This window comes from Bos indicus x Bos taurus, chromosome 11 (genome assembly GCF_003369695.1).
Source record: "Bos indicus x Bos taurus breed Angus x Brahman F1 hybrid chromosome 11, Bos_hybrid_MaternalHap_v2.0, whole genome shotgun sequence".
NCBI lineage: Eukaryota > Metazoa > Chordata > Mammalia > Artiodactyla > Bovidae > Bos > Bos indicus x Bos taurus.
Genome location: NC_040086.1, coordinates 40,476,322 through 40,500,883, shown reverse-complemented (window position 1 = coordinate 40,500,883; position 24,562 = coordinate 40,476,322). Strand labels below are relative to the sequence as shown.

Sequence of the window (24,562 nt, the reverse complement as noted above, 5' to 3'; positions counted from 1 at the left end):
TGTTGGGGCACTTGATTAATCACACTTCCCTGCGATAAAAATTGGCAAGCATTTCCAAAATGACTGTTTCAGTAATATAAATAACTAGTCAGGAGACAGAATATGCCTTTTAATTTTTTTGGTAAGGCCATAATTTGCTGACATTTGCCCAGAATGGTTCATGATCTAAAGGTTTAAATGCCAAATCTGTCATACCCAACAAACTGTTCAGAATTGTGTTTATTCAGAAATTTTTAGTGCATCAACACAGGGATCTCGCATACAGTTCACCTGTATACACAATGGTCCAGGTATCCTAATTTCAGTGCAGAGGATTTCGTTAAATGCCTTAGGTGAACCCAATGTGAAATTGATCTCTTAATATCTTTATGCCTGCTCTTTTCAAATCACGTCAAGATGTCTTTTTTCTTTGAGATTAATACATTTTTTTAAATATTCTGACCATTGCTTTTCACACAAGATTGGTCTCCATCTCAGAGACTCTCTTCCCTGTTAAACCTAGCTCTTGAGCTCCCAATGCATGGAATGTTACAGATATAGTTTTCCAATGTCTGGTGGTTAGTCTGTTGTCTTTTTTTTTTTTTTGCCTGTCACTGCCCTACCCCACATAAAAATAGAATGAAAAATACATAGATAAAATAATATGGTTGGTATGCCATTGAAATGGTGTGCTACTAATCTTTGGAGTAGGTAGAGAATATAGAATGTGCTCTTCTCATCTTGTTTGATATTTTTTAACTTTCTCAGGACTTCTATTTTAATTTGAAAAATGCTTTAAGAACAAGAGGTTGTTTAGCCTCACATCCTCTCCCCACCATAGCACGGCTTACGTGAGAAGCTTCTACATCATAATCTTGGTTACTGGGGTACTTTTCTTCTCTGTAACAATTTATTGCTTTTGGGACACTAAGCCTTTTCTGTTTAATTAATTGTTTTATTTTGCTAACTTCTTTTGTCTTCCGCCTACAGCTTTTTCCCTCTATTTCTTTTAATCAGGTGTATGTGCAAAAACGATTGACATTTTCCTTTAATTAATGAAACTAATCAGTTGCAGTGTTCCATATGTAATTTTTGGATGTTCATATTTATTTATTTTATATTTCTGCTAGAAATTTATGATTTTATAAATTATTTCAAAACTCAAAGAGTTTTAGAAGACTGAAATCTTGTCCCTATATTTTAGAAAATAATAGCAATTGTATAATGCATTTTTGACTTCTCTCCTTAAATATGTGAGGATAGAAAATGTAATCCAAATATTTTTATCCTGGTATAACAGTTATTTTAATTAAAGAGGAAATGTTTGTTCTATAGTGAATCCTAAGTTATTTATAATGTAAAAGAGAAAATGTTTATAAACATAATTTGGAAATAAATGGGAGTATTTATAATAACTGGCATTTTGAAAGAAAATATATGTACTTTTGAGTGGACAGAATCTTCTATTTTATGAATTTTCAAAGTTATATTTGAATTCTTGACTTTAGATCGGAAAGTCACCTTAAAAGTTATCTATGCTTTTGATTCTATGGCACACTCACATTTATAGACATAATATTAAGGCTTCAAGAGGCTGAGTATGTCTTGATCAGATACTTTGTTACCCTACAAGATTAGAATGGTGATATCTTTGTGAACTGGGTTCTTTTACCTTGGTATTGGAGATCCTAACATAGTCCTGATGCATGGTTGAAATATTAGTTTCATAAAACTTAGTACATTTTTCACTATACACATCATGAAATGATAGTGGACAGACCTTTTATTTCTGTTTCTATCTGTGCTCTTTTGTGATTATACAAATAATATATAATATTGTGGGGAGCCTGGACAAGTACAAAGAAAATAAAAATTGTCATTAAAAGAGTAGTCTTAAAAACCATACTACTTAGCGACAAATGAAGCCCTGAATCAGAATCATTGGTGTTGAATCATAACAAAGCCATTATTATATAATGGATTAAGGGCCTATACCATGGTCCCATAGAATTTTCAAAATGCTCACATCTTCAGTGGCGTTCTGTAATAAAGCAGTGACTAGTAATGGGAGGGCTGTAAGAAAGAAGCCATACCATGGAATTGAGCTATCTAGTTATTGAAAGAAAAGCTACTTTGGGAAAGCAGACTCACCCCCACCCCCCAATCCAGTATACCTTGTTTTTTGTACCATCCTCTTAAATCGGAGGCTTTGCTCATCTCTGAAACTTTGCACTTTACTTCATCATACCTGAAACTCTGCACTTAGAAATAATGTCTAAACTTATGAGGTGAAGTATTTTTTAAATGATTATGTGAAGTTTTTCTCTGGGAAACTTTATCCCCTATTCTTTAATATGTATGTATGTATTTTGAAAGTTGATTTTCAGTAAGTAACCTTTTATATTAAGGGTGTTAATCCTTTGTCTAATGTGGTGCAGATCTTTCTGATTTGATAGGTTGTGAATTTCTCTAGGTCAGGGACCATGTGTACAAGATAGTTTACAATGCAAGTAGTATGCATTTTACAATTTGTTGAGGGTAGATCTCATGTTCTTTGTTAAGAAAACCCCAAAAGGACATAAGGAAACTTTGGAAAGTGTTGGCTGTATCTATTACCTTGATTGTGGTGATGGTATTATGGATATATGCATATGCCCAAAGTCATCAACTTGAACACACGGAATATGTGCAGTTCTTTGTATGGCAAGTATACCTCAGTAAAACTATTAAAAATCCCAACATACTGTCTAGCAAATGGTTTATTGTATTTGCATCTAATGGTTAATGTCTTTTATTGTAAGCAAATATATTACAGTATTAGATTTACAGAGTACAAAAGTCCATTACAGTAGGAGGGCTATATCTAAAGGAAGAAAATTCAGTTAGAAGGTTGTTTTAGTAATCTACTTAAAACTATGCTTAGATTCCTGGCTTAGGTAGTAGGAAAAGTAGTAGTCCCTTCACTAAGAAAAAACAAAACAGGAAGGGAATTCTTCTTTGGGAAGATGATGACCATCTCAGTAGGGTGTGCAAGTTGGACAGCCATATAGATATCATCAATATAGAAATGGCTAAGTAGTTTTGGATTCTCTATCTGGGCTAAATAAGTTTGTGAATCATCATAGAGAATGTGGTTATTGAAGCTTGGAGTAGTAAATATACCCACAGAAAGTATTTCATTTTATTTTATATAAACATATCTTTGTATGCATATTGAACAATATTAACTAAGTCATGATAAAGAACTGGTTTTAATCACTGATAACATAAAACATACTTTGCAAGCTACTTGTAAATAATGGTAATCCTAATAAATAGAATGATGAAGGTCATCAGTGGTTATAGTTTAATGTCAAATAGTTTAGTTCAATTTAAACAAATATTTATTGAACAGTTTTTAGAATTTGTGTTGCTTTTATTCCATGGTAGTATCACAAGGACAAAAACATCACTTTGAGAAGAACTGCACTTAATGTGTAATGTAAACCAGGAAATCATAGTATCAGGTTTGTAGAATACAAAAATCAATTGCAATGTAAATGGTGGGCTTTAGGGAAATATAACTAGAGGGGAAAAAAATCCAGTTGGAATGTTGACTTACATGGTTTTAAGAGAGGGACTGATATGTTCAAGGCTTTATTTTAAATAGGGTACCCTGCAGGAAGGTAGATGAAGTCAAGGATGGCAAATCTAGATATGGAAATAAGAATAATGGATTATTTTGATAGTATAGAATACTAAGATAATTACCAAGAAATGGTAATATGGTAAATGGTAATATGGACTTACGTCTCATATTAGCTTTTGAACTTATTAGGTGATAAGACCAGAAATCTACAAGGGTCAAAACTGGTTTCTTAGTTGGGTATATAAAGAATTATGGTGTGTTCAGTGAAAGAGGAAATAAAGGACATCTCATAGTTTAAAAAAAAAAAAATACTTCGGAGTCTGTGGTTTTCTGATTTCTGGATTCTGGCATTTAAACTTGTAGATAAGTATGCTATACTAGAAGAGAACAGACATCCTACCCTCAAATTCCTAAAAGGTTATTTTTGGACATTACGTTCTAGTTCCTACTCTTTTTTTCTGTGTATAGAAGGTTAGAAGAGTTGAAACTACCTTTGTGAATCTGAGCTATGAAATCCATCTACATGTAAAACCCTGCTGAAGTGAGATGAAATAGATTTTTCTTAAGTACATAAGTATAAAATACATTTTTAAAGGAGTTATTTCTTTTCTTTTTTTTTTCTTTTTTTTATTTTATAAAAATTTAGAAGAAATTTACACGTGCTCCCCATCCTGAACCCTCCTCCCTCCCCCCTCCCCATACCATCCCCCTGGGCCATCCCAGCACACCAGCCCCAAGCATCCAGCATCGTGCACTGAACCTGGACTGGCATCTCGTTTCATACATGACATTTCACATGTTTCAATGCCATTCTCCCAAATCTTCCCACCCTCTCCCTCTCCCACAGAGTCCATAAGACTGTTCTATACATCAGTGTCTCTTTTGCTGTCTCGTATACAGGGTTATCGTTACCATCTTTCTAAATTCCATATATATGCGTTAGTATACTATATTTATGTTTTTCCTTCTGGCTTACTTCACTCTGTATAATAGGCTCCAGTTTCATCCACCTCATTAGAACTGATTCAAATGTATTCTTTTTAATGGCTGAGTAATACTCCATTGTGTATATGTACCACAGCTTTCTTATCCATTCATCTGCTGATGGACATCTAGGTTGCTTCCATGTCCTGGCTATTATAAACAGTGCTGCGATGAACATTGGGGTACACGTGTCTCTTTCCCTTCTGGTTTCCTCAGTGTGTATGCCCAGCAGTGGGATTGCTGGATCATAAGGCAGTTCTATTTTCAGTTTTTTAAGGAATCTCCACACTGTTCTCCATAGTGGCTGTACTAGTTTGCATTCCCACCAACAGTGTAAGAGGGTTCCCTTTTCTCCACACCCTCTCCAGCATTTATTATTTGTAGACTTTTGGATCGCAGCCATTCTGACTGGTGTGAAATGGTACCTCATAGTGGTTTTGATTTGCATTTCTCTGATAATGAGTGATGTTGAGCATCTTTTCATGTTTGTTAGCCATCTGTATGTCTTCTTTGGAGAAATGTCTATTTAGATCTTTGGCCCATTTTTTGATTGGGTCATTTATTTTTCTGAAGTTGAGCTGTAGGAGTTGCTTGTATATTTTTGAGATTAGTTGTTTGTCGGTTGCTTCATTTGCTATTATTTTCTCCCATTCTGAAGGCTGTCTTTTCACCTTGCTAATAGTTTCCTTTGATGTGTAGAAGCTTTTAAGTTTAATTAGGTCCCATTTGTTTATTTTTGCTTTTATTTCCAATATTCTGGGAGGTGGGTCATAGAGGATCCTGCTGTGATGTATGTCAGAGAGTGTTTTGCCTATGTTCTCCTCTAGGAGTTTTATAGTTTCTGGTCTTACGTTGAGATCTTTAATCCATTTTGAGTTTATTTTTGTGTATGGTGTTAGAAAGTGTTCTAGTTTCATTCTTTTACAAGTGATTGACCAGATTTCCCAGCACCACTTGTTAAAGAGATTGTCTTTAATCCACTGTATATTCTTGCCTCCTTTGTCAAAGATAAGGTGTCCATATGTGCATGGATTTATCTCTGGGCTTTCTATTTTGTTCCATTGATCTATATTTCTGTCTTTGTGCCAGTACCATACTGTCTTGATAACTGTGGCTTTGTAGTAGAGCCTGAAGTCAGGTAGGTTGATTCCTTCATCTTACTCAGGGTGTATCATATTTTTAAATTATTGGCTTGTATCAGTTATTTTGGATGAGTACATTTGCAATGTTTTTGGTGACTTTTTTTTTATTTGAAACAATAAATAAAATCCCTAATTCTTTAATGGTTTTAGTTTTGATTGCTTTTTATATAAAATATTTAGTAAATAGTTGTATCTTTTTAATCATACATTATTTTATGAGAAACTCCTGACTTTGAATTATGAATTGATTTTTAAAGTCAGTGACAGCTTTAATTCTTGTTATGTAGTGAAATGTATTTAATTCCCATAAAGGATTAATGCCTGAAATACTGAATTTAGAGACTGGCTAAAAATTTAACATCAAAAGATATCTTGTAATTTCTGTTTGAATTCTTTAAAAATGAGGAAAGCCTTTTCATAATCTATGTCTAATTAAGTCTGCAGAGTTACTTATTAATAGTGTATAAAGGAGCACTGTAAACACAATGCTTGATAACTGGGTAAAATTTTTCATATTAAAAATTGTGTAGACTGCTGAATATATATTATATACATTAGTAGTTTAAATATACTTTGTATTAATTACTTTTCCATACATATAGTACAAAATTAATCATAATAAAAAGAAATATGGTTTTTAAAACGTTTACTTGGTAAGTGCACAGTTCAGTGACAGTCAAAGAAGTATTCTGTTAATACTAATAGTGGTGAAGAGATACGAAGCAGGGAGAGTTAACTTGTTTACTAGAGCCTAGTTTTAGCTGAAATGAAACAGAGCTTAAAACTTGTAAACTGAGTTGTAAATGGAAGATTATCTGCTATTGATAGTCATGCAACTTACTCAGCTTTCACTTGTCTTTTCACAGAGCTCCTTAATAAGCATTTATACTCAGTTTTTGGCAGCACTGGAATCACTGAAGACATTCTGGGATGTTATGGATGAAATTGATGAGAAGACTTGGGTACTTGAGCCAGAAAAACCCACACGGAGTGCTACAGCACGCAGAATTGTATTAGGTAGGGTAAAAGAGGATTAAGGAAGTTTGGTTTTTTTTTTTTTTTTTTTAAAGATGTTTGAGTGTATTTTGTATTACTCTGGAAAAGGAATCTAAGATGACATTGGATTTTAGATGAGACTTTTTTGTATGAGGGATGAACTATGATTTATTAGTACATATTTAAATGTAAATATTTTAAGTAGAAAGGACAAGTACTGAGGTGTTTCATTATAAAAGGTGATGATCTAATCCATGGATGTAGCATTCAGATAGTGTTTAATTAGCTTTTAGTTAGCATGGAAATTGTGGAGTAGATTTTTTTTTTTAAACTTCCATTACTTGGGAAAAAGCTGTTAGAAATAATGAAGTCTTCATTTGTGAAACTAGACAAGATTAGTACGAACAAGTCTGGGAATATTTTCTAACAGGAATGTAGAGGAGGATAAAAGAACCTGAAGTGGGCCATGCATGCCATTGAAGAGTAAAAAGAAAGCTTTACAAAATAATAATTGAATATATTTTAAGTATTGTACTACTTATTATTAATACTAATATAATTAATATATAATACTTAGTACTAATTAAATATTATAATAGATTTTCTTTACTATAAATATATGAAATTAATAAGATAAGGAATAACCATAAATATCCTGGCAATATTACCATATTCTATTTACTGTGAAATTACTGTTTTATATATTATCATTATGAGCAAGCAATACATGAAATCAGTTTTAAAGTTCAGCCTTTCAAGATTTTAGATGTTTTAAAACTATATTTGAGATCACAGTAAATAAACTATAGTTTTAAGAAGGATATTTTGATGTGAATCATATCCAAATTACTGAGCAGTTTGCATAGTTTCTACCTAGGCATAATAGATTATCTAGGTGGGGAAAGGGATATGTTACTACGAGAAGTAAGAGAAGTGCAGCAGTTCTACAAATAGTACTGTTACTTACTGAGTTTGAAAAAGTCTTAACAGTATTTAATTTAGAATAATTAACCAAGTTACAGTATATTTGTGAACAAGTATATATTAAAATGAAAATATTGTCTCCAAAGAAGTATAGTATTAATGGCCCCATTATATAATTATTTCTCCAGGTTATGGTTAAATACACTTTTTACTTTATTTTTCAAGGTTCAGCATAAACAACCTTGGTTTTATTCACTTTCTTTATATATTTACGTTTTAGCTACTGTTTTTTTTGCTTCAGGCATTGGTTTGGCTTTCTAGGACCAAGTTTTCAGCAAATTAATCAAAAGATTCGATGGTATGACCATTGTTGTTAAGTGAAGTGAAAGTAGTTTCTGCAGCCATTAGCAGATGATATTGCTAAAGGCTAACGTGAAATTTGTGTTCGTGGTAAAAAATGCATTAAACAGTGAGATTATAAGTTAACTTTGTAATTTTGTTTTTCTTATTGAATTACTGTACTCATTTTTTATTTTACTTGATTATCTCTTTTTGTCAGATCTGTAATAATTGTATTTATATTGTTGCCAACCTTAGCCAAAGGATTATGCTATAGTGTATAGAATTTATCAAGACATTTTTACCATAAAAATGAAATCCAAATTAACCTTAAACAATTACACTATATGTACCTTCAATAAAAGCAATAACATTTCTGAAATTTGTACTATAGTATAGTTAAAATTTATTGAAGAATGTAGTGTCAAGTAGAAATTGCTTACTTCTTAGATTTCATGAACTGTTAGTTATTTTTGATATTAAATGAACAGTTTCCAAACATTTAATATGAATTGAACCCTTTGTTAGCCTACATAGGAAATCTTCACATGGAGAAACAATGTTTGTATAAAATTCAAATCTTAAACATTTATTTTTACCATTTATTGTATTTTTAGTCCTTTATGTTCAAAAAAGTTATAGAAGTCATTTAGAGTATTTTTCAGTTTGTAACTTGTAATTTTTTATATTAAAGATCTTTATTACTTCATAGAAAATTGTAATTCAAACTTTAATAGAATTCCAACCAGAATTCAGGTGGCTCAGTGGTAAAGAATCCACCTGCCGATGTAGGAGATGTGGGTTCAATCCCTGGGTTGGAAATATCCCCTGGAGGAGGAAATGGCAACCACCCCACTGTTCTTGCCTGGAAAATCCCATGGACAGAGGGACCCAGCAGGGTCTTCCAGGGAGGGTCGCAAAAAGTCAGACACAACTGAGCAACTGGGCGCACACACACAGCTTATGAATTGGCACTGTTTTTTGAAACTCAGGATCCCAAATCTTTAGTCATGATCAAAGTTTTAAAATTACTTCACTTCTTTTAAATTATGAATTAGTAATGTATTTACTTTTGTAAAAAACCATATAAAACAATCTTTCCTTGGATATACAATGAACTAAGTACCCAGACAAATTACTCCTTTATATTTTTTTTATGAACCGTTCTAATTCTAAAAGCTTTAATATTCTTTTATTCTAGGGAATAACGTTTCAATAAATATAGAGGTAGACCCCAGGCATCCCACCATGCTTCCTGAGTGCTGTTTTCTTGGAGCTGACCATGGTATGAGATCTCAGGTTTAAATGTTTTTAACAGAATCATAAAATCCTTGTCCACTACTGTAATAATTAAATATTCTAATGTATTAATATACTAATGGTAAATAAATGAAAATGTCTCATCGTGAACTCTACTTCTGTGTGTGTGTGTATATATATATATATATATATGATTTAGATTTTCTAATCAAATAGTTAGGAAACGAAATCCTGTAATTAACAAATACTATGTATTTTTCAAATTTTGTAACTGCATGATGGTAGACGTTAACTAAACTTGTGATAATCATTTTGCAAAATACAGATTCCAAATCATTATGCTGTATACCTAAATATATAATATAGTGTTATCAGTTATATAGCTCAATAAACAGACAAATTCTGTGCCAAATGTGACTTTAAAAATGAAAGCAGCAAACCCTAAATTGACATTTTTTTTTTCTTTTTAAAAAAAAAAATCTAAAGTGGTAAAACCCCTGGGAATTAGGCTGAGCAGAAACATACATTTGTGGTAGGTATCTTTGCAATACAATTTTTACTTTTTTCTATGATTAAACAAATTTAATAACATTTTTTTTTCATACTTTCAGGGATCCAGAAAACAGTCTGTTACAAAATTTGAAAGATGTTTTAGAAATTGACTTTCCAGCTCGTGCTATCCTGGAAAAATCGGTAAGTTTTGTCAGTGCTTTGATATTCCAAATGGTATTGCATAATGAAACTTAAATGTTCTTTTAGGCACCAGAGAAAAATGAGGCTGAGAGGGAAGGAACTGGAAGAATATTACAACAGATTTCTGACCTGCAAGCAACAGTTCCATCAAAGAACTTATTAACCTTTGATTGGTGTTATAAGTGTACTTTTTTCATGGTCTTCAAGCAGTAAAGTGATTAATGACATCTTTATTATTAAAAATAGGGGGAAAGTTCCAGTATAGCTAATGAGATGTTTGGATTGTCTATACTGTCTACTTATGGCTTACTGAAATAAAGTTCTAATTAGTTTGAAAGAAGTCTTTGTGAAAGATGGCAGTATAGTTTTTTAAAACTGAATAGATACTACTACATTGCAAAAATAATAGAAGTGATTTATGATGAACGTGGACTACTAAATTGGTGGTATGTTTTTGTCTTTTTCCTTTAGTTATGTACTTTTGAAGTTTAGTATAATCACAAACTGATGTCAATTCTTGTTTTTGCATTCTATCGTGGCATTATATTGATGTACAAACTAGAAAAATTACTTAAGCCCAAACATCTAGTGAGCCAGAAGTAGAACCTGTTTTTTAGTATATCTGTGTTTATTATTTACTGGATGAAAAAGGAAGCCTTCTCTTGCAAATAGCTTTTCTAAGGTGTTAAACAGTGATGTGACTGTATTTTCTATAACATAGCAATATAGTTACCTTTATAAAAATGTTATAAAAATTTAACTTTATCTAACACCATATTCATTCTTTACTTCACCTTGTGCATTCTTATTTCTTTTTTCCTCCCACCCATCCCCAAATATTTCTTTTCTTTTGAAGGATTTTTCTATGGATTGTGGGATTTGTTATGCCTATCAACTTGATGGTGCCATTCCTGATCAAGTGTGTGATAATTCACAATGTGGCCAGTCTTTCCATTATATATGCTTATATGAGGTAAAAATAAAAATATCAGCAAGACTTGACAGCGTAGGAAATACACATGTGAAATCTAAAATAAAATCTGTTTAGTCAATAGTGATCACCTTTTTTGCCATTAGCTCCTTTACCATTCATTCCAAATGCCCTGTTTCACTTCTTCATGGTTACTGATGAACTTAGAAATGTTCTAAAGTATCCAAGAAGGGGGGACATGTATCTAGACTATATTCATGGATTTTTCACTGATGTACAACAAATTAAAGATTCTGATGGAACATTGGAATCTTGGTGTAAATATCTCATGTAACCACAGTGTAGACTCAAACAAGTAGGACTAATGGTGGCAATAAAGTGAAAGGGAGCTAGTACTACAGAGTACCTGTTACTTTTCAGGCTATATTTAAGTATAGAATAAATGTTAATCCTACTTTTGATATTAAGAATGCATTTTGTGATGTGAATATCTCACAACACTTAGTCAGTGACACTTACTGTTTATTGTATGTTAAGTCTGCTTTCACTCCTGTCTGCAGCCGCTTGCTCTCCAGCATTTATCTTAGGGCACAGTGGACATACAGTTAACTATGTGTGCCTCTGTCGACAGAAACAGCCTGGCATTGCATAGTGCTTTCACTGTTCAAAGACTTCCTTAAAATCACCTCATGATTTTTGTGATTAGTTTAGTGGCTGGTGCTATCTGCAGTTTAACAGTGGAGAATTAGGTAGGGATGTCAATTTACCTTATATAAAATCATAAAATATGAGGTCTAATTATAGAGATACTCTTAAGGGAACATATGCTTTCTTTTGTAATAATGAAAATTCATTTACTTTTTAAAAATGGGTTGCCTCCTGCTTGTAATTAATGGGTTGAGAATTAACCCCACTATTGGTGATTAAGATCAGAATTAATACCTAAATTTTAAGAGCCTATAAAAGTACCTTTTATAGCAGGAGTTCTTAATTTGTGATTCATGGATTTAGGTTAGGTCTGTGAACTCCATGGATTTGAACACACACTTTTTGTGTACAGCTGTGGTAGGGTAGAGAAGGTGCATGCATTTTATCAGGTTCTTAAAGGGGCCTGTAATTTGATTATAAATCAGTGGTACAGACCTTAAAATCCATACTGGTTTCCCCTTGTTTTTTAGCATTTTAGTAGTTTGGTATTGGCTCAGAAAATGCTTCTCTTACTCTTGCAAAAGAAAATTAAGAAGGCAAATCTTCTGACATAAAAATATAATGTACTCAAAAAGAATGAAATGATATTTGGAGTACCTGTAATCATGTTGACATTCCTCCTCTTTTCTTCTCTGTTCAAAATTTTCAGTGGTTGAGAGGACTACTGACTAGTAGACAGAGTTTTAACATCATATTTGGTGAATGTCCATATTGTAGTAAGGTAAGCAAATTATTTGTCACATTTCATAAAACTGTACCTAGCTTTCAGTAATGTGTTTTAGAAGATTTATTTATATAGTATAGAAGATTTATATATATATACATGTAGTATATAATTTTATATCAGTATATATAAAACTTTTAAAACATTTAGGTCAATTTATTTAAAAAAAAACTTCTAAGATAAATTTGCCTCTATTAATATTTTAATTTAAAGATCTCTGTTTTGATCAAAAATAGGTTAACCCCTTTTCTAGTTTTCCTAGATCTGAATCTTAAGTATTTTATCTTATTTATTCTTACCTATCATTACATTTCTAATATAAAGTATTCCTCTCTTTCTATAAGCCAATTACCTTGAAAATGTCTGGGAGAAAAGCCTGAAATAAGAATGCAGCATTCCTGTGAAGAGCTAGAAACTTAAATTATCAAAAGGATTTTATTTGATAACTTCAGAGAAAATATAAAGCAAGACATACTAATATCAAAAGAAAAATAATGGTGAAGCTATAATAATATATATCTAGTTTCATCTCTTCGCTAAATGTAAACTGGGACACTGTAAGCCAAAATCCTGTAGAACTGTCTAATTCTGTGACCTCCATACCAGTTGTAGAAGTGTTTGTGTACCAAGATGGAGAGCTTGACTTGTTGAACATATCTGGATTGGTAAAATCTTGATGGGGTTCATAAAATGAATTTGGGAATTGTATACAGCTGGATTCGTGTGGAGAACTTTTTACATCATTTTGAAATTCTTGAGACTCACAATATTTTTGTCTTCTTCTTGTGCTTTCCTATGAGAAAATACATATTTATTATGTGTTAGGTTTGAGTTACCCAAGTATTTTAGTGTACTCTTTTAAGAATGCTAAATAAAATGTGTTACATAAGATCAAGTTTTTGTGTGCTTTTTCATTTTTCCTGAGAAGTTATTTTTAGGTTCTGGATTTTAAGTATTTATAAAGCATCAAACAATCAATCTGGTTAATTTGATTGGATCTTTTAAACCAAGAAGTAGGCTATTTCTTAAATAATTTATAATCTAAAAATAGGATAGCATATGAAAATAATGATTTTTTTGGCAAGAAAAAAACCAGGCTTAATCTTATGGGGATAAGAGAAGTCATCATTAGAAGGCTTTTTGGTCAGTAATAATTAAAGATGCTGGAAGCACTGGAGCACGATGGTCCTTGTGTACTGGGCACCCACATAGAGTGGTATCAGCCAGTGGCCTGTCCACTGTAGCTTCCTGCCCAAGCACCCTTATCTTCCCATAACAGACCTCAAGAAGACAGCTGGTAAAAATCTATTTGTTCAGAAATTGACCTAAGATGCTCACTCTAATCCTCTGCAAAAAGGAATCAGTCTATACAAGTTAGTTTTACCATGCCCAAAGAGATGTCTTGAAGGCTCTTCAGCTTTTCCATTAAGAAATTACTGAGATAACTATAAACTGCTGCCTAAGAGCTAAGAAAGTCACACAAATGAAAGTTTCCTAAAGTTTTGTCAGTTTAATTCACTAAAAAGGCAAAATGAGTTAATAGTAGGCCAATAAAGCATAGTTCTTTCACAAAGAAATATACCATCAAATCGTATTTCTAAAGGATAAGAGCCACAGGTAAGCTAACTTAAACTGTATTTACATACAACTTAACTTACATGTAGAAACGAATGATCTAGTTAGTCCCCATCTAGGTAAAAATAGAAGTCGACTATTGAAATTTCAAGACAGTCCTCTCCTGTGTGACCTATATATACCTTGTCTCTCCTTAAGCAACAACAGATGATGTCAAATGGGAAAGCACTCATGGAAGGATTTAACCCTCAGCTGTCTTCCTGAGAGCTCTGATTGGGAAAGACAGTCTATGGTAGGACTGGATAAGTGGCTCACTGACTGCCTGTTTATGAGTAAAGTTTTATTGGTACACAGCCCTACCGACCACCACTACTTTGCATTAAGCAAGGGATAGCAAACAGGCAGTATCTCACATCCTCCTTACTAGAAAACATTGCTTTTAGTAATTAACTGAGAACTACTAGACATGGCAAAAGGCAAAAAAACTGGAAGAAACTCACATGTTCTTCAACACTACATCCATACCTCAGAATACCACCTAGCAATAAGAAAAGAATGAACTATCAATGAATGCAAAATTTGGATGGATCTCACACACATTATGGGGAAAGAAATAAAGCCAATCTGAAGTTACATAGTGTATAATTTGGTTTATACTGACATACTCAAAAGGACAACATTACAGTGATGCAGAACAGACCAATGCTTTCCAGGGTTTGGGAACTGGGGAGACCATGTCACTGTAAAGCATCATGAATTCAGTTATCATTACCAGGATACTGAAGATGTTAAAAGTATAAAAGAATATTAGGAACTACACAGTGCTGACAGATTTGACAAGTTACATGAAATGGACAAATTCCTTGAAAGATCAATTATAAAAATTGACATAAGAATAAAAAGAAAATCTAATAATCATGTGACAGAGAGTAAATTCATAATTTAAAATTTTACAACAAAACTATAGACCTAGATAGTTTTCTTGCTAAACTCTCATTCATGAAAGACAAATCTTATTGAAACATTTTCTGAAAATAGATACTTCCCTCTAATGTAACTTGCACAGTGACTGAAAAACAAAATCACACAAGGATACGGAAACAAAAAATTACAGACCACTATCTCTCATCAATAGAAATATAAAAATCTATAATGGAAAAACAACAAATTGAATTCAGTATGACAACACATCACAACTAAGTGGAGTTTATTATACTAGTAAAGATCAAAAATTATATGATCTGAACACATCCCAAAAAACAATACCCATTCCTGACTAAAATTTATTCTTCAGTAAACTATAAATACAATGAAATTTCCTCAGCCTGATAATAAAAGGCATTTAGGAAAAATCTACAGCTAACATCATACTTATGGTGAAAGAATGAATGCTTTCCCCCTAAAATGAGGAATATAAAGTTGGATGCCCACTCATTACTACATTGAATTGTCAACATAGTATTAGAGGTCCCAGCAGGTGTAATAAGACATGAAAGAAATGAAAGACATGAACATTAGGAAGAAAACTTTCAGAAAACATGATTGATTATGTAAAAAATCCTAAGCATACAAAAGAACTACTAGAACTAATGAAGTGAATTGCAGGAAGATCTCAAGACACAAGGCCATTAAAATTTCATTTCTACATACCAGCAACAAATAACTGGAATATGAAGTTTCTGAAAAATGACATTTACGATAGGATTAAAAACCAAAATACTGAGACATCATTTTAATGGAAGCAGTGTAGGCTATCTACACTAAAAAATGTTTAAAGAAACAAATGGAGACAAGTGTCAAGTTCTTGCATTGGAGAATTCAATGTTGTTGGGATTTCAGTTCCCTTTAGACTGATCTTTAGATTCAGTGTAGTCCCAATTAAAATCCCACTCTGCTGTTTAGTGGAAATTGACAAGATGATTCTTAAATTTTTAATGGAGGGGACCAGGATCTAAAATGGCCATGGCATCTTTGGAGAAAAGAAAGGGGCTGAAGGACTACCTGATTTCAGAACTAAGGATAAACAAATAAATTGATCGAAAAGAGAGTCTAGAAATAGACCCATGTTTATATAGTCAGCTGACTTCTGAAAAGGGCTCCAAAGAAATTAGAAAAATCTTTTTAAGTATGGTACTCTGGGACTTCCCTGGTGGCCCACTGGCTAAGATCCTGTGCTTCCAAAGCAGGAGGCCTCGGTTTGCTCCCTGGTCAGGAAACTAGATCCCATATGCCACAGCTAAGACCCAGTGCAGCCAAATAAATAAATATTAAAGAAACGGTGCTGGGATAACTGGCTTACAACATTGAAAAAATGAACGTCAGCCTCTGTGTCACTCACACCATACCCAATTGATCTGAGATGGCTCATAGACCCAAATATGAAAGATAAAACTATAGACCTAAAAGATACCAAAATAACTTTGTGATCTTCAAGTAGTAGGCAAATTGATACACTGAATTTCAAATAAAAACAGTTTCTGTGCATAAAAGACTAAATAAATAGGCAGGATGCACACAAGGAGAACATTTCTGCAATATAGATATTGAACAGGGGACAGGGAAAATACAGAGAATTCCTATAACTTAAAAACAATTATCCAAATAAAAGATAAAAACACTTGAAAGGGCACTTCACAAAGGAAGATGTATCAGTGGATAGCACAGGAAAAGGTGCTCACCATGATTAGTTATCAGGTAAATGATAACTAGAATGACTATGAGATACTAATACACACAACGCTATAATGGCTAGAAAGACTTACAAACACCAAGTAGTGCAGAGGGAGGATGTGGAATGGCTGGAACTTGCATACATTATTGGTGGGAGTATAAAATGGCAAGTATCTGTTAGCTTTTTATAATGTTGAACATACATCTCTCCTGTTATCCAGCAATTCCAGTTCTCAGGACAAACAGAACACATCCATAGAAGGACTTGTGTCATAACTGCAGACAGTGACTGGCCATGAAATTAAGATGCTTGCTGCTTGGAAGGAAAACTATGATAAACTCAGCATATTAAAAAGCAGAGACATCACTTTGCTAACAAAAGTCCATATAGTTAAGCTGTGGTTTTCTCAGTAGTCATGTATGGATGTGAGAGTTGTACCGTAAAGAAGGCTGAGTGCCAAAGAATTGATGCTTTTGAACTGTGGTGCTGGATAATACTCTTGAGAATCCCTTAGACAGCAAGGAGATCAAAGCAGTCAGTCCTAAAAGAAATCAATCCTGAATGTTCATTGGAAGGACTGATGCTGAAGCTGAAACTCCAGTACTTTGGCCACCTTATGCGAAGAGCTGACTCATTGGAAAAGTCCCTGATGCTGGGAAAGATCAGGAAGAGGGCGGGAGGAGAAGGGGGCCACAGAGGATGAGATGGTGAGATAGCATCACCGACTCAATTTCATGAATTTGAGCAAACTCCGGGAGATAGTGAAGGACAGAGGAGCCTCGGGTGCTGCAGTCCATGGGGTCAGAGTCTGATACTACTTAGGAACTGAACGACAACAAGAAGGGTCAGGGGCAGCCCAGGTGCCCACTGATAGGAGAACGTATATGTGAATTATGGTGTAACTATACAGTGGAGTATTACTCAACACGAAAAAGAACAAATTACTGGTGGGTGCAATAATATGGAGAAATTTCAAGAAACCATGCTGAGTAGAAGCTAGAAAAGAGGGCATACGACTACATGTTTGTGAGGGGCTTCCCTGGTTGCTCAGATGGTAAAGAATCTGCCTGCAATGCAGGAGACCCAGATTTAAACAAAACTAAATTTAGCGACAAAAATCAGAATATAAATTGCCCCTGAGGGAAGGGGACTGACTGACAAAAGGAACAAAGAACTTTCAGGAGTGATAAAATCTATACACACCTATCGCATTACCATCCCAATTAAAACAAATCCATTTCTTTTCTTGGAATGTGGGCATCAGTATTTTTATATCCCTCTCTACTACATACTCAGGTGATACCAGTGCCCATTAAGGGTTGAAAAAGAGCATTCAAGAATCTCTAAACTTTGTCACTGAGTAATATTTGTCTTTAATTTTATAAATGGGAACTATAAAGCTATAAAATTTTATAAATGGGAACTTCTGTTCATTTGAAGTAGATTATCAATTTAAAAAGAAAACAGAAAACAAATGATGCTACCATTGTTTATAACAATAAATGTAAAAGACTCCTATTAGTACTAAAAAGCATCTCTCTCTCGATACACTTGTATGCTTGCTGGTTACATGAGAAATGCCTACCTAGTATGCTTCTGATTTGCTCACTTTAGCAATTAACATCCCAGTTGGCTGATTAACCAATTTGTTTTTCTTTCTTTGGGTGGGGAAGAAATAGAAGGAGGGGGCATTAAATTATTTTGTTTCATATTGTAAACTACCTCAAGTCATTTGGGGGAAATGATGTTATTTAAATAATAAAATGTTGGCTGTTCTGGGAAAAAATGTTTTGACTGCAGATATAAATACCTTGTATGCCTCTTGTCAAAAAAGGTTAAATTAGGAAAGATTTGCTGTTGCTTGAATGAGTCATCTGCTAGAGGTGAGTCACTAGCCAAAGAAATGATTGGATGATATAAAAAATATGTCATTTAAAAATACAACTGGACTTCTCTGGTGGTCCAGTGGTTAAGAATCTGCCTGCCAATACAGGGGTTCAGTCTCTGGTCCAGTAAGATTCCACATGCCGTGAGGAAACTGAGCCGGTGTGCCCTAGAGCCTGTGAACCACAATGAGAAGCCACCACGATGAGAAGCCCACAGGTCATCAGGACTAGAGAGCAATCCCTACTCACTGCACTAGAAAAAGCTTGCACACAGCAAGGACGACCCAGTGCAGCCAAAAATAAGTAAAGAAAGAAGAGTAAATACAACCACGGTGACAGGGACACTCTCACACCTGCTGATGAGCTGGACATTGGAGGAGTCTATGTAAAAGTGTGGAATACGGTGAGTCCCTCAAGGATCACAGACAGCATAACAAACTCCAGTGCATTTCATTACATTCTCAGGCTGAAGAAAGAATCAGATCTGCAGGCAAAGGTGCTCACTGTCATTCTGTTCTGTGATAACTGGTGTTGGCTGCTTTGGTTTTATCTGCCGGATAGGATATTTTGTCCTTTCTTTTTTAGCGCAACTGTACAACCTTGGTCCTCAGGAGAAAATAAAAGGCTTTATTCCCAAAGGGCATATTCTAATGTAACCTTAAGGAAGACAACGAGAGAACACCTCTTACCTGCACTGTTTCACTGTTACGCACTCCAGTCAGCTTCTCCTCCTCTTGCACTTTTCTCCGTGGTGTACGGGACTCAGCACTTCTGTCACTGTGGCCTTTTTTTCCTACTAACATATTCTGCACCTGATAGGCTTGTTTTGCCTCAGCCTTCCGTGAATCAACCTGTTGACACACAAGAAGTAATGACATACACAGTGAAAACTTTTGACATTTGTAAAAGAAAACTGCATTCAGGTCCAGATTCTTGAAAACTCTATACTTGCCAATCTTTGAAAAAAGGAAGAAATAAAGAGTAAACCAACAAATGGAAGTTACAGAAAAATACAGTAGTTGGCAAGATCCAGGCCTATTCTCTTCAATAGGACAAGACCAATTAAAATTAGTGTCAGTGTTGTGCACTCTTTAGAAATTATCTCTACAGATAACTTGCTTATTGAAAACGGCATTTTTTACAGAAAACTGTCACATTTTAAAACTGCACATGAATTCATTATTAACCTTTGCTGGGAGTGGATCCAGCACATCTTTTCAGTTTAAATTCTTATTAATTAGAATCTTAGTTTCCTATCATTGAAGTGAGCCTAATTAATGTGAACATATAAAAGGAGCTTATGATATTGCTTACTTTTTTATACAGGTAATTTAACCTTTGAACAGATGAATAACAGTCCATGTCATCTAATTCTGTGTACCAGTATCAGAGGTTAAATTCTATAACAAGCTTGCTGTCTCTAAGGTTTCTTTTTCACACCATGCTGTTATCTGGGGGGATGACTGACTCTCAATAACCTTGAAGGAGACACGGAAATAGAAGGGCAGCTCCCACAATACAGTTGGAAGATTGAAAGCCACAGTGAAGATCCTTATGTGAAGTATTTGTTCAGCAGCTTCATGTTTACAGCAGCTGAAAGTGCCATCACCTTTGTTTCATGGGTTAAATAGGGGGCAGAAGATAGGAACAGTACAAGGGGAAATAATGGAGTAGCCAGTGCCAAACTAGAGAATGAATTACATTGGCTGGGCAAGCAGAGCCTTAATTTGTAGTCTCCCAATTTTTGGCTTCTGTTGCCAAATGTGTTCACTCTTTCCCTTTAAAATATGCTGGTGTTTTGTGGCTAGGTTTAAGCTGTCACAACACCATTCTTTATTCACCCCTCCTCCCGGATCCCAGGTTCTCAAAGGGTAGCAAAGCCACTGCTTCTCAGTAACCTGAAAATTGGAATTGCTGTCTGATCTCTCAGGGGTTCTTTATTTCTATCACTCAACTCTCTCCAACTCCTAGGAAAATTCATGTGTAACCACCTTCTGAGCCAGTTGTCCATTGAAGTCGTCTTGGTAATAAATGCCCATCATACCACGAGTGTGAAACAAAGGGTTTCCCAAGGCCGCTCTACACAGTTCTATCCTAATAAAATGCCGACATGCCAATCATCATGAAATGTGTTCTGTGACATAAAGGATTAGTTGAGATATTAATTGATGATTTTGGTGTCTCTTGTATGCTAGGCACTTTAGATATGACAGTTTGGGGCCCAGAAGCCTCTGATGCACAAACAAAATTTGTTCTAATATATTCAGTCCTCTGTGAGGCCTCCTGGAAGAGAGTGCCTTCCTGGATCTGCTGTCTGTTGGCTGGATGGTTAAGTTGTGCTGCCGTGAGCACTTCTAGCTGATAAAATGATATCCAGTTTATGGAAAATTTCTATTTCTAGGGAAACTTTCAGAGAAGAGAATGGCACCCCACTCCAGTACTCTTGCCTGGAAAATCCCATGGATGGAGGAGCCTGGTAGGCTGTAGTCCATGGGGTTGCTAAGAGTCGGACACAACTGGGCAACTTCCCTTTCTGGGCAACTTCCCTTTCACTTTTCACTTCCATGCATTGGAGAAGGAAATGGCAACCCACTCCAGTGTTCTTGCCTGGAGAATCCCAAGGACGGGGGAGCCTGGTAGGCTTCCATCTATGGGGTCGCACAGAGTTGGACATGACTGAAGCGACTTAGCAGCAGCAGGGAAACTTTTAAAATCGAAAGAGCGAAGTGGGATCATGAAGTTTAATCCTTAATTGTGAACAGAGTAAAACTTATTCTCAAAGATATAAAACTAAGTATAGAAAACACTCTGGATATCTCACATAATCAAATAGAAGGACACTATCCAAATGTGTGTCACTTTCCAGAAAGTGCCTATTCAAATGAGGTAATTTTTATTTAATTTTCCATTGACCCTTCACATTATTTTACAAAATAAGGAATACTTTTATACTCCTAAAATTAAATAAGCAAAAATATGCTTATAATTAAGAATGTATATGCTACTTTTTCTCACACAGAAAATGAATATGAAGACAAGTTTAACAGAATTATTTTGGGATGTAAAGCTCAAGAAAGATCTGTAGACTTTTAAGGTCAATACAAAGACTACTACTACCCATAATAATTTATTCACCCCTGCATTTGCTATGCAAACCTCAGATTTAGGGTGAAAGAAGGAACAAACTTTTTCTTGCCTGAAATGTCAGATAGCTTGAATATTTTAAACTATGACCTATAGCTACTCCCTGCCTCCATAAGCATTCTTACTGAATATGGTTTCCTTCAGTGAATTCTGGACATGACATCCCAATGGATGGCATAAATAGACTGAGGTGGCCCTGATCATAGATTCTTCTAATTCAACTCTAGTCTCTTCACAACTATCAGAGAGTATTTCAGATAGCCTACTGCCACCTTGATTGAGGCATATACCCCCAAAGATTTGCTTTTCAGGACAAAATATCAATATCTCCACCACCTTCACAAAAGTTTCAGTTCAGTTCAGTTCCGCCGCTCAGTCATGTCCGACTCTTTGCGATCCCATGAATCACAGCACGCCAGGCCTCCCTGTCCATCACCAACTCCCGGACTTTACCCAAACTCATGTCCATCGAGTCAGTGATGCCATCCAGCCATCTCATCCTCTGTCGTCCCCTTCTCCTCCTGCCCCCAATCCCTCCCAGCATCAGGGTCTTTTCCAAGGAGTCAACTCTTCGCATGAGGTGGCCAAAGTACTGGAGTTTCAGCTTTAGCATCAGTCCTTCCAATGAACACCCAGGACTGATCTCCATTAGAATGGACTGGTTGGATCTCCTTGCAGTCCAAGGGACTTTCAAGAGTCTTCTCCAAAACCACAGTTCAAAAGCATCAATTCTTCGGCACTCACCTTTCTTCACAGTCCAACTCTCACATCCATACATGACCACTGGGAAAACCATAGCCTTTACTAGATGGACCTTTGTTGGCAAAGTAATGTCTCTGCTTTTGAATATGCCATCTAGGTTGGTCAAAACTTTCCTTCCAAGGAATAAGCATCTTTTAATTTCATGACTGAAATCACCATCTGCAATGATTTTGGAGCCCAAAAAAATAAAAGTCTGACACTGTTTCCACTGATTCCCCATCTATTTGACATGAAGTTATGGGACCAGATGCCATGATCTTAGTTTTCTGAATGTTGACCTTTAGGCCAACTTTTCACTCTCTTCTTTCACTTTCATCAAGAGGGTCTTTAGTTCCTCTTCACTTTCTGCCATAAGGGTGGTGTCATTTGCATATCTGAGGTTATTGATATTTCTCCTGGCAATCTTGATTCCAGCTTGTGCTTCTTCCAGCCCAGCATTTCTCATGATGTACTCAGCACGTAAGTTAAATAAGCAGGGTGACAATATACAGCCTTGACATACTCCTTTTCCTATTTGGAACCAGTCTGTTGTTCCATGTCCAGTTCTAACTGTTGATTCCTGACCTGCATATAGGTTTCTCAAGAGGCAGGTCAGGTGGTCTGGTATTCCCATCTCTTTCAGAATTTTCCACAGTTTATTGTGATCCACAGAGTCAAAGGCTTTGGCGTAGTCAATAAAGCAGAAATAGATGTTTTTCTGGAACTCTCTTGCTTTTTCCATGATCCAGCAGATGTTAACAATTTGATCTCTGGTTACTCTGCCATTTCTAAAACCAGCTTGAACATCTGGAAGTTCATGGTTCATGTATTGCTGAAGCCTGGCTTAGAGAATTTTGAGCATTACTTTACTAGTGTGTGAGATGAGTGCAATTGTGTGGTAGTTTGAGCATTCTTTGGCATTGTCTTTCTTTGGGATTGGAATGAAAACTGACCTTTTCCAGTCCTGTGGCCACTGCTGAGTTTTCCAAATTTGCTGGCATATTGAGTGCAGCACTTTCACAGCATCATTTTTCAGGATTTGAAATAGCTCAACTGGAATGCCATCACCTCCACTAGTTTTGTTCGTAGTGATGCTTTCTAAGGCCCACTTGACTTCACATTCCAGGATGTCTGGCTCTAGGTGAGTGATCACACCATCCTGATTATCTGGGTCGTGAAGATATTTTTTGTACAGTTCTTCTGTGTATTCTTGCCACCTCTTCTTAATATCTTCTACTTCTGTTAGGTCCATACCATTTCTGTCCTTTATCGAGCCCATCTTTGCATGAAATGTCCCCTTGGTGTCTCTAATTTTCTTGCAGAGATCTCTAGTCTTTCCCATTCTGTTGCTTTCCTCTATTTCTTTGCATTGATCACTGAGGAAGGTTTTCTCCTTGCTATTCTTTGGAACTCTGCATTCAGGTGCTTATATCTTTCCTTTTCTCCTTTGCTTTTTGCTTCTCTTTTCACAGCTATTTGTAAGGCCTCCTCAGACAGCCATTTTGCTTTTTTTCATCTCCTTTTCTTGGGGAAGGTCTTGATCCCTGTCTCCTGTATAATGTCAAGAACCTCTGTCCATAGTTCATCATGCACTCTGTCTATCATATCTAGTCCCTTATATCTATTTCTCACTTCCACTGTATAATCATAAGGGATTTGATTTAGGTCATACCTGAATGGTCTAGTGGTTTTCCCTACTTTCTTCAACTTAAGTCTAAATTTGGCAATAAGGAGTTCATGATCTGAACCACAGTCAGCTCCCGGTCTTGTTTTTGCTGACTGTATAGAGCTTCTCCATCTTTGGCTGCAAAGAATATAATCAAGCTGATTTCGGTGTTGACCATCTGGTGATGGCCATGTGTAGAGTCTTCTCCTGTGTTGTTGGAAGAGGGTGTTTGCTATGACCAGTGCATTCTCTTGGCAAAACTCTATTAGCCTTTTAGCCTTTGCCTTGCTTCATTCTGTACTTCAAGGCCAAATTTGCCTGTTAGTCCAGGTGTTTCTTGACTTCCTACTTTTGCATTCCAGTCCCCTATAATGAAAAGGACATCTTTTTTGGGTGTCAGTTCTAAAAGGTCTTGTAGGTCTTCATAGAACCGTTCAACTTCAGCTTCTTCAGTGTTACTGGCTGGGGCATAGGCTTGATTACCGTGATATTGAATGGTTTACTTTGGAAACGAACAGAGATCATTCTGTCATTTTTGAGATTGCATCCAAATACTGCATTTTGGACTCTT

The 24,562-nt window shown here is 35.2% G+C and overlaps 2 protein-coding genes across 13 annotated transcripts in view; one reads left to right on the top strand and one right to left on the bottom strand.

The window, feature by feature from the left end:
• Positions 1-13,203, top strand: part of FANCL (FA complementation group L) — an 89,733-nt gene extending 76,530 nt beyond the window's left edge. For 5 of the 6 annotated variants that reach the window (XM_027555362.1, XM_027555359.1, XM_027555357.1 and 2 more), the window contains 7 exons: positions 6,600-6,750; positions 9,194-9,277; positions 9,739-9,784; positions 9,864-9,945; positions 10,802-10,918; positions 12,234-12,305; positions 12,653-13,203. In XM_027555362.1, coding sequence (XP_027411163.1) covers positions 6,600-6,750; positions 9,194-9,277; positions 9,739-9,784; positions 9,864-9,945; positions 10,802-10,918; positions 12,234-12,305; positions 12,653-12,688 — 588 coding nt within the window. In that variant the 3' untranslated portion in view covers positions 12,689-13,203. The remainder of the gene's footprint in view (positions 1-6,599; positions 6,751-9,193; positions 9,278-9,738; positions 9,785-9,863; positions 9,946-10,801; positions 10,919-12,233; positions 12,306-12,652) is intronic. The other variant, XM_027555360.1, reaches the window with a different exon arrangement.
• The window catches only part of VRK2 (VRK serine/threonine kinase 2), a 110,855-nt gene continuing 96,453 nt past the window's right edge, over positions 10,161-24,562 (bottom strand). For 5 of the 7 annotated variants that reach the window (XM_027555350.1, XM_027555354.1, XM_027555351.1 and 2 more), the window contains 2 exons: positions 19,130-19,291; positions 12,725-13,101 (listed from right to left, as the gene is read on the bottom strand). In XM_027555350.1, the coding sequence (XP_027411151.1) occupies positions 12,757-13,101; positions 19,130-19,291 (507 nt within the window). In that variant the 3' untranslated portion in view covers positions 12,725-12,756. Of the gene's footprint in view, positions 13,102-14,383; positions 14,422-18,578; positions 19,047-19,129; positions 19,292-24,562 lie in introns of those variants that run through there. The other 2 variants (XM_027555356.1, XM_027555355.1) reach the window with 2 other exon arrangements.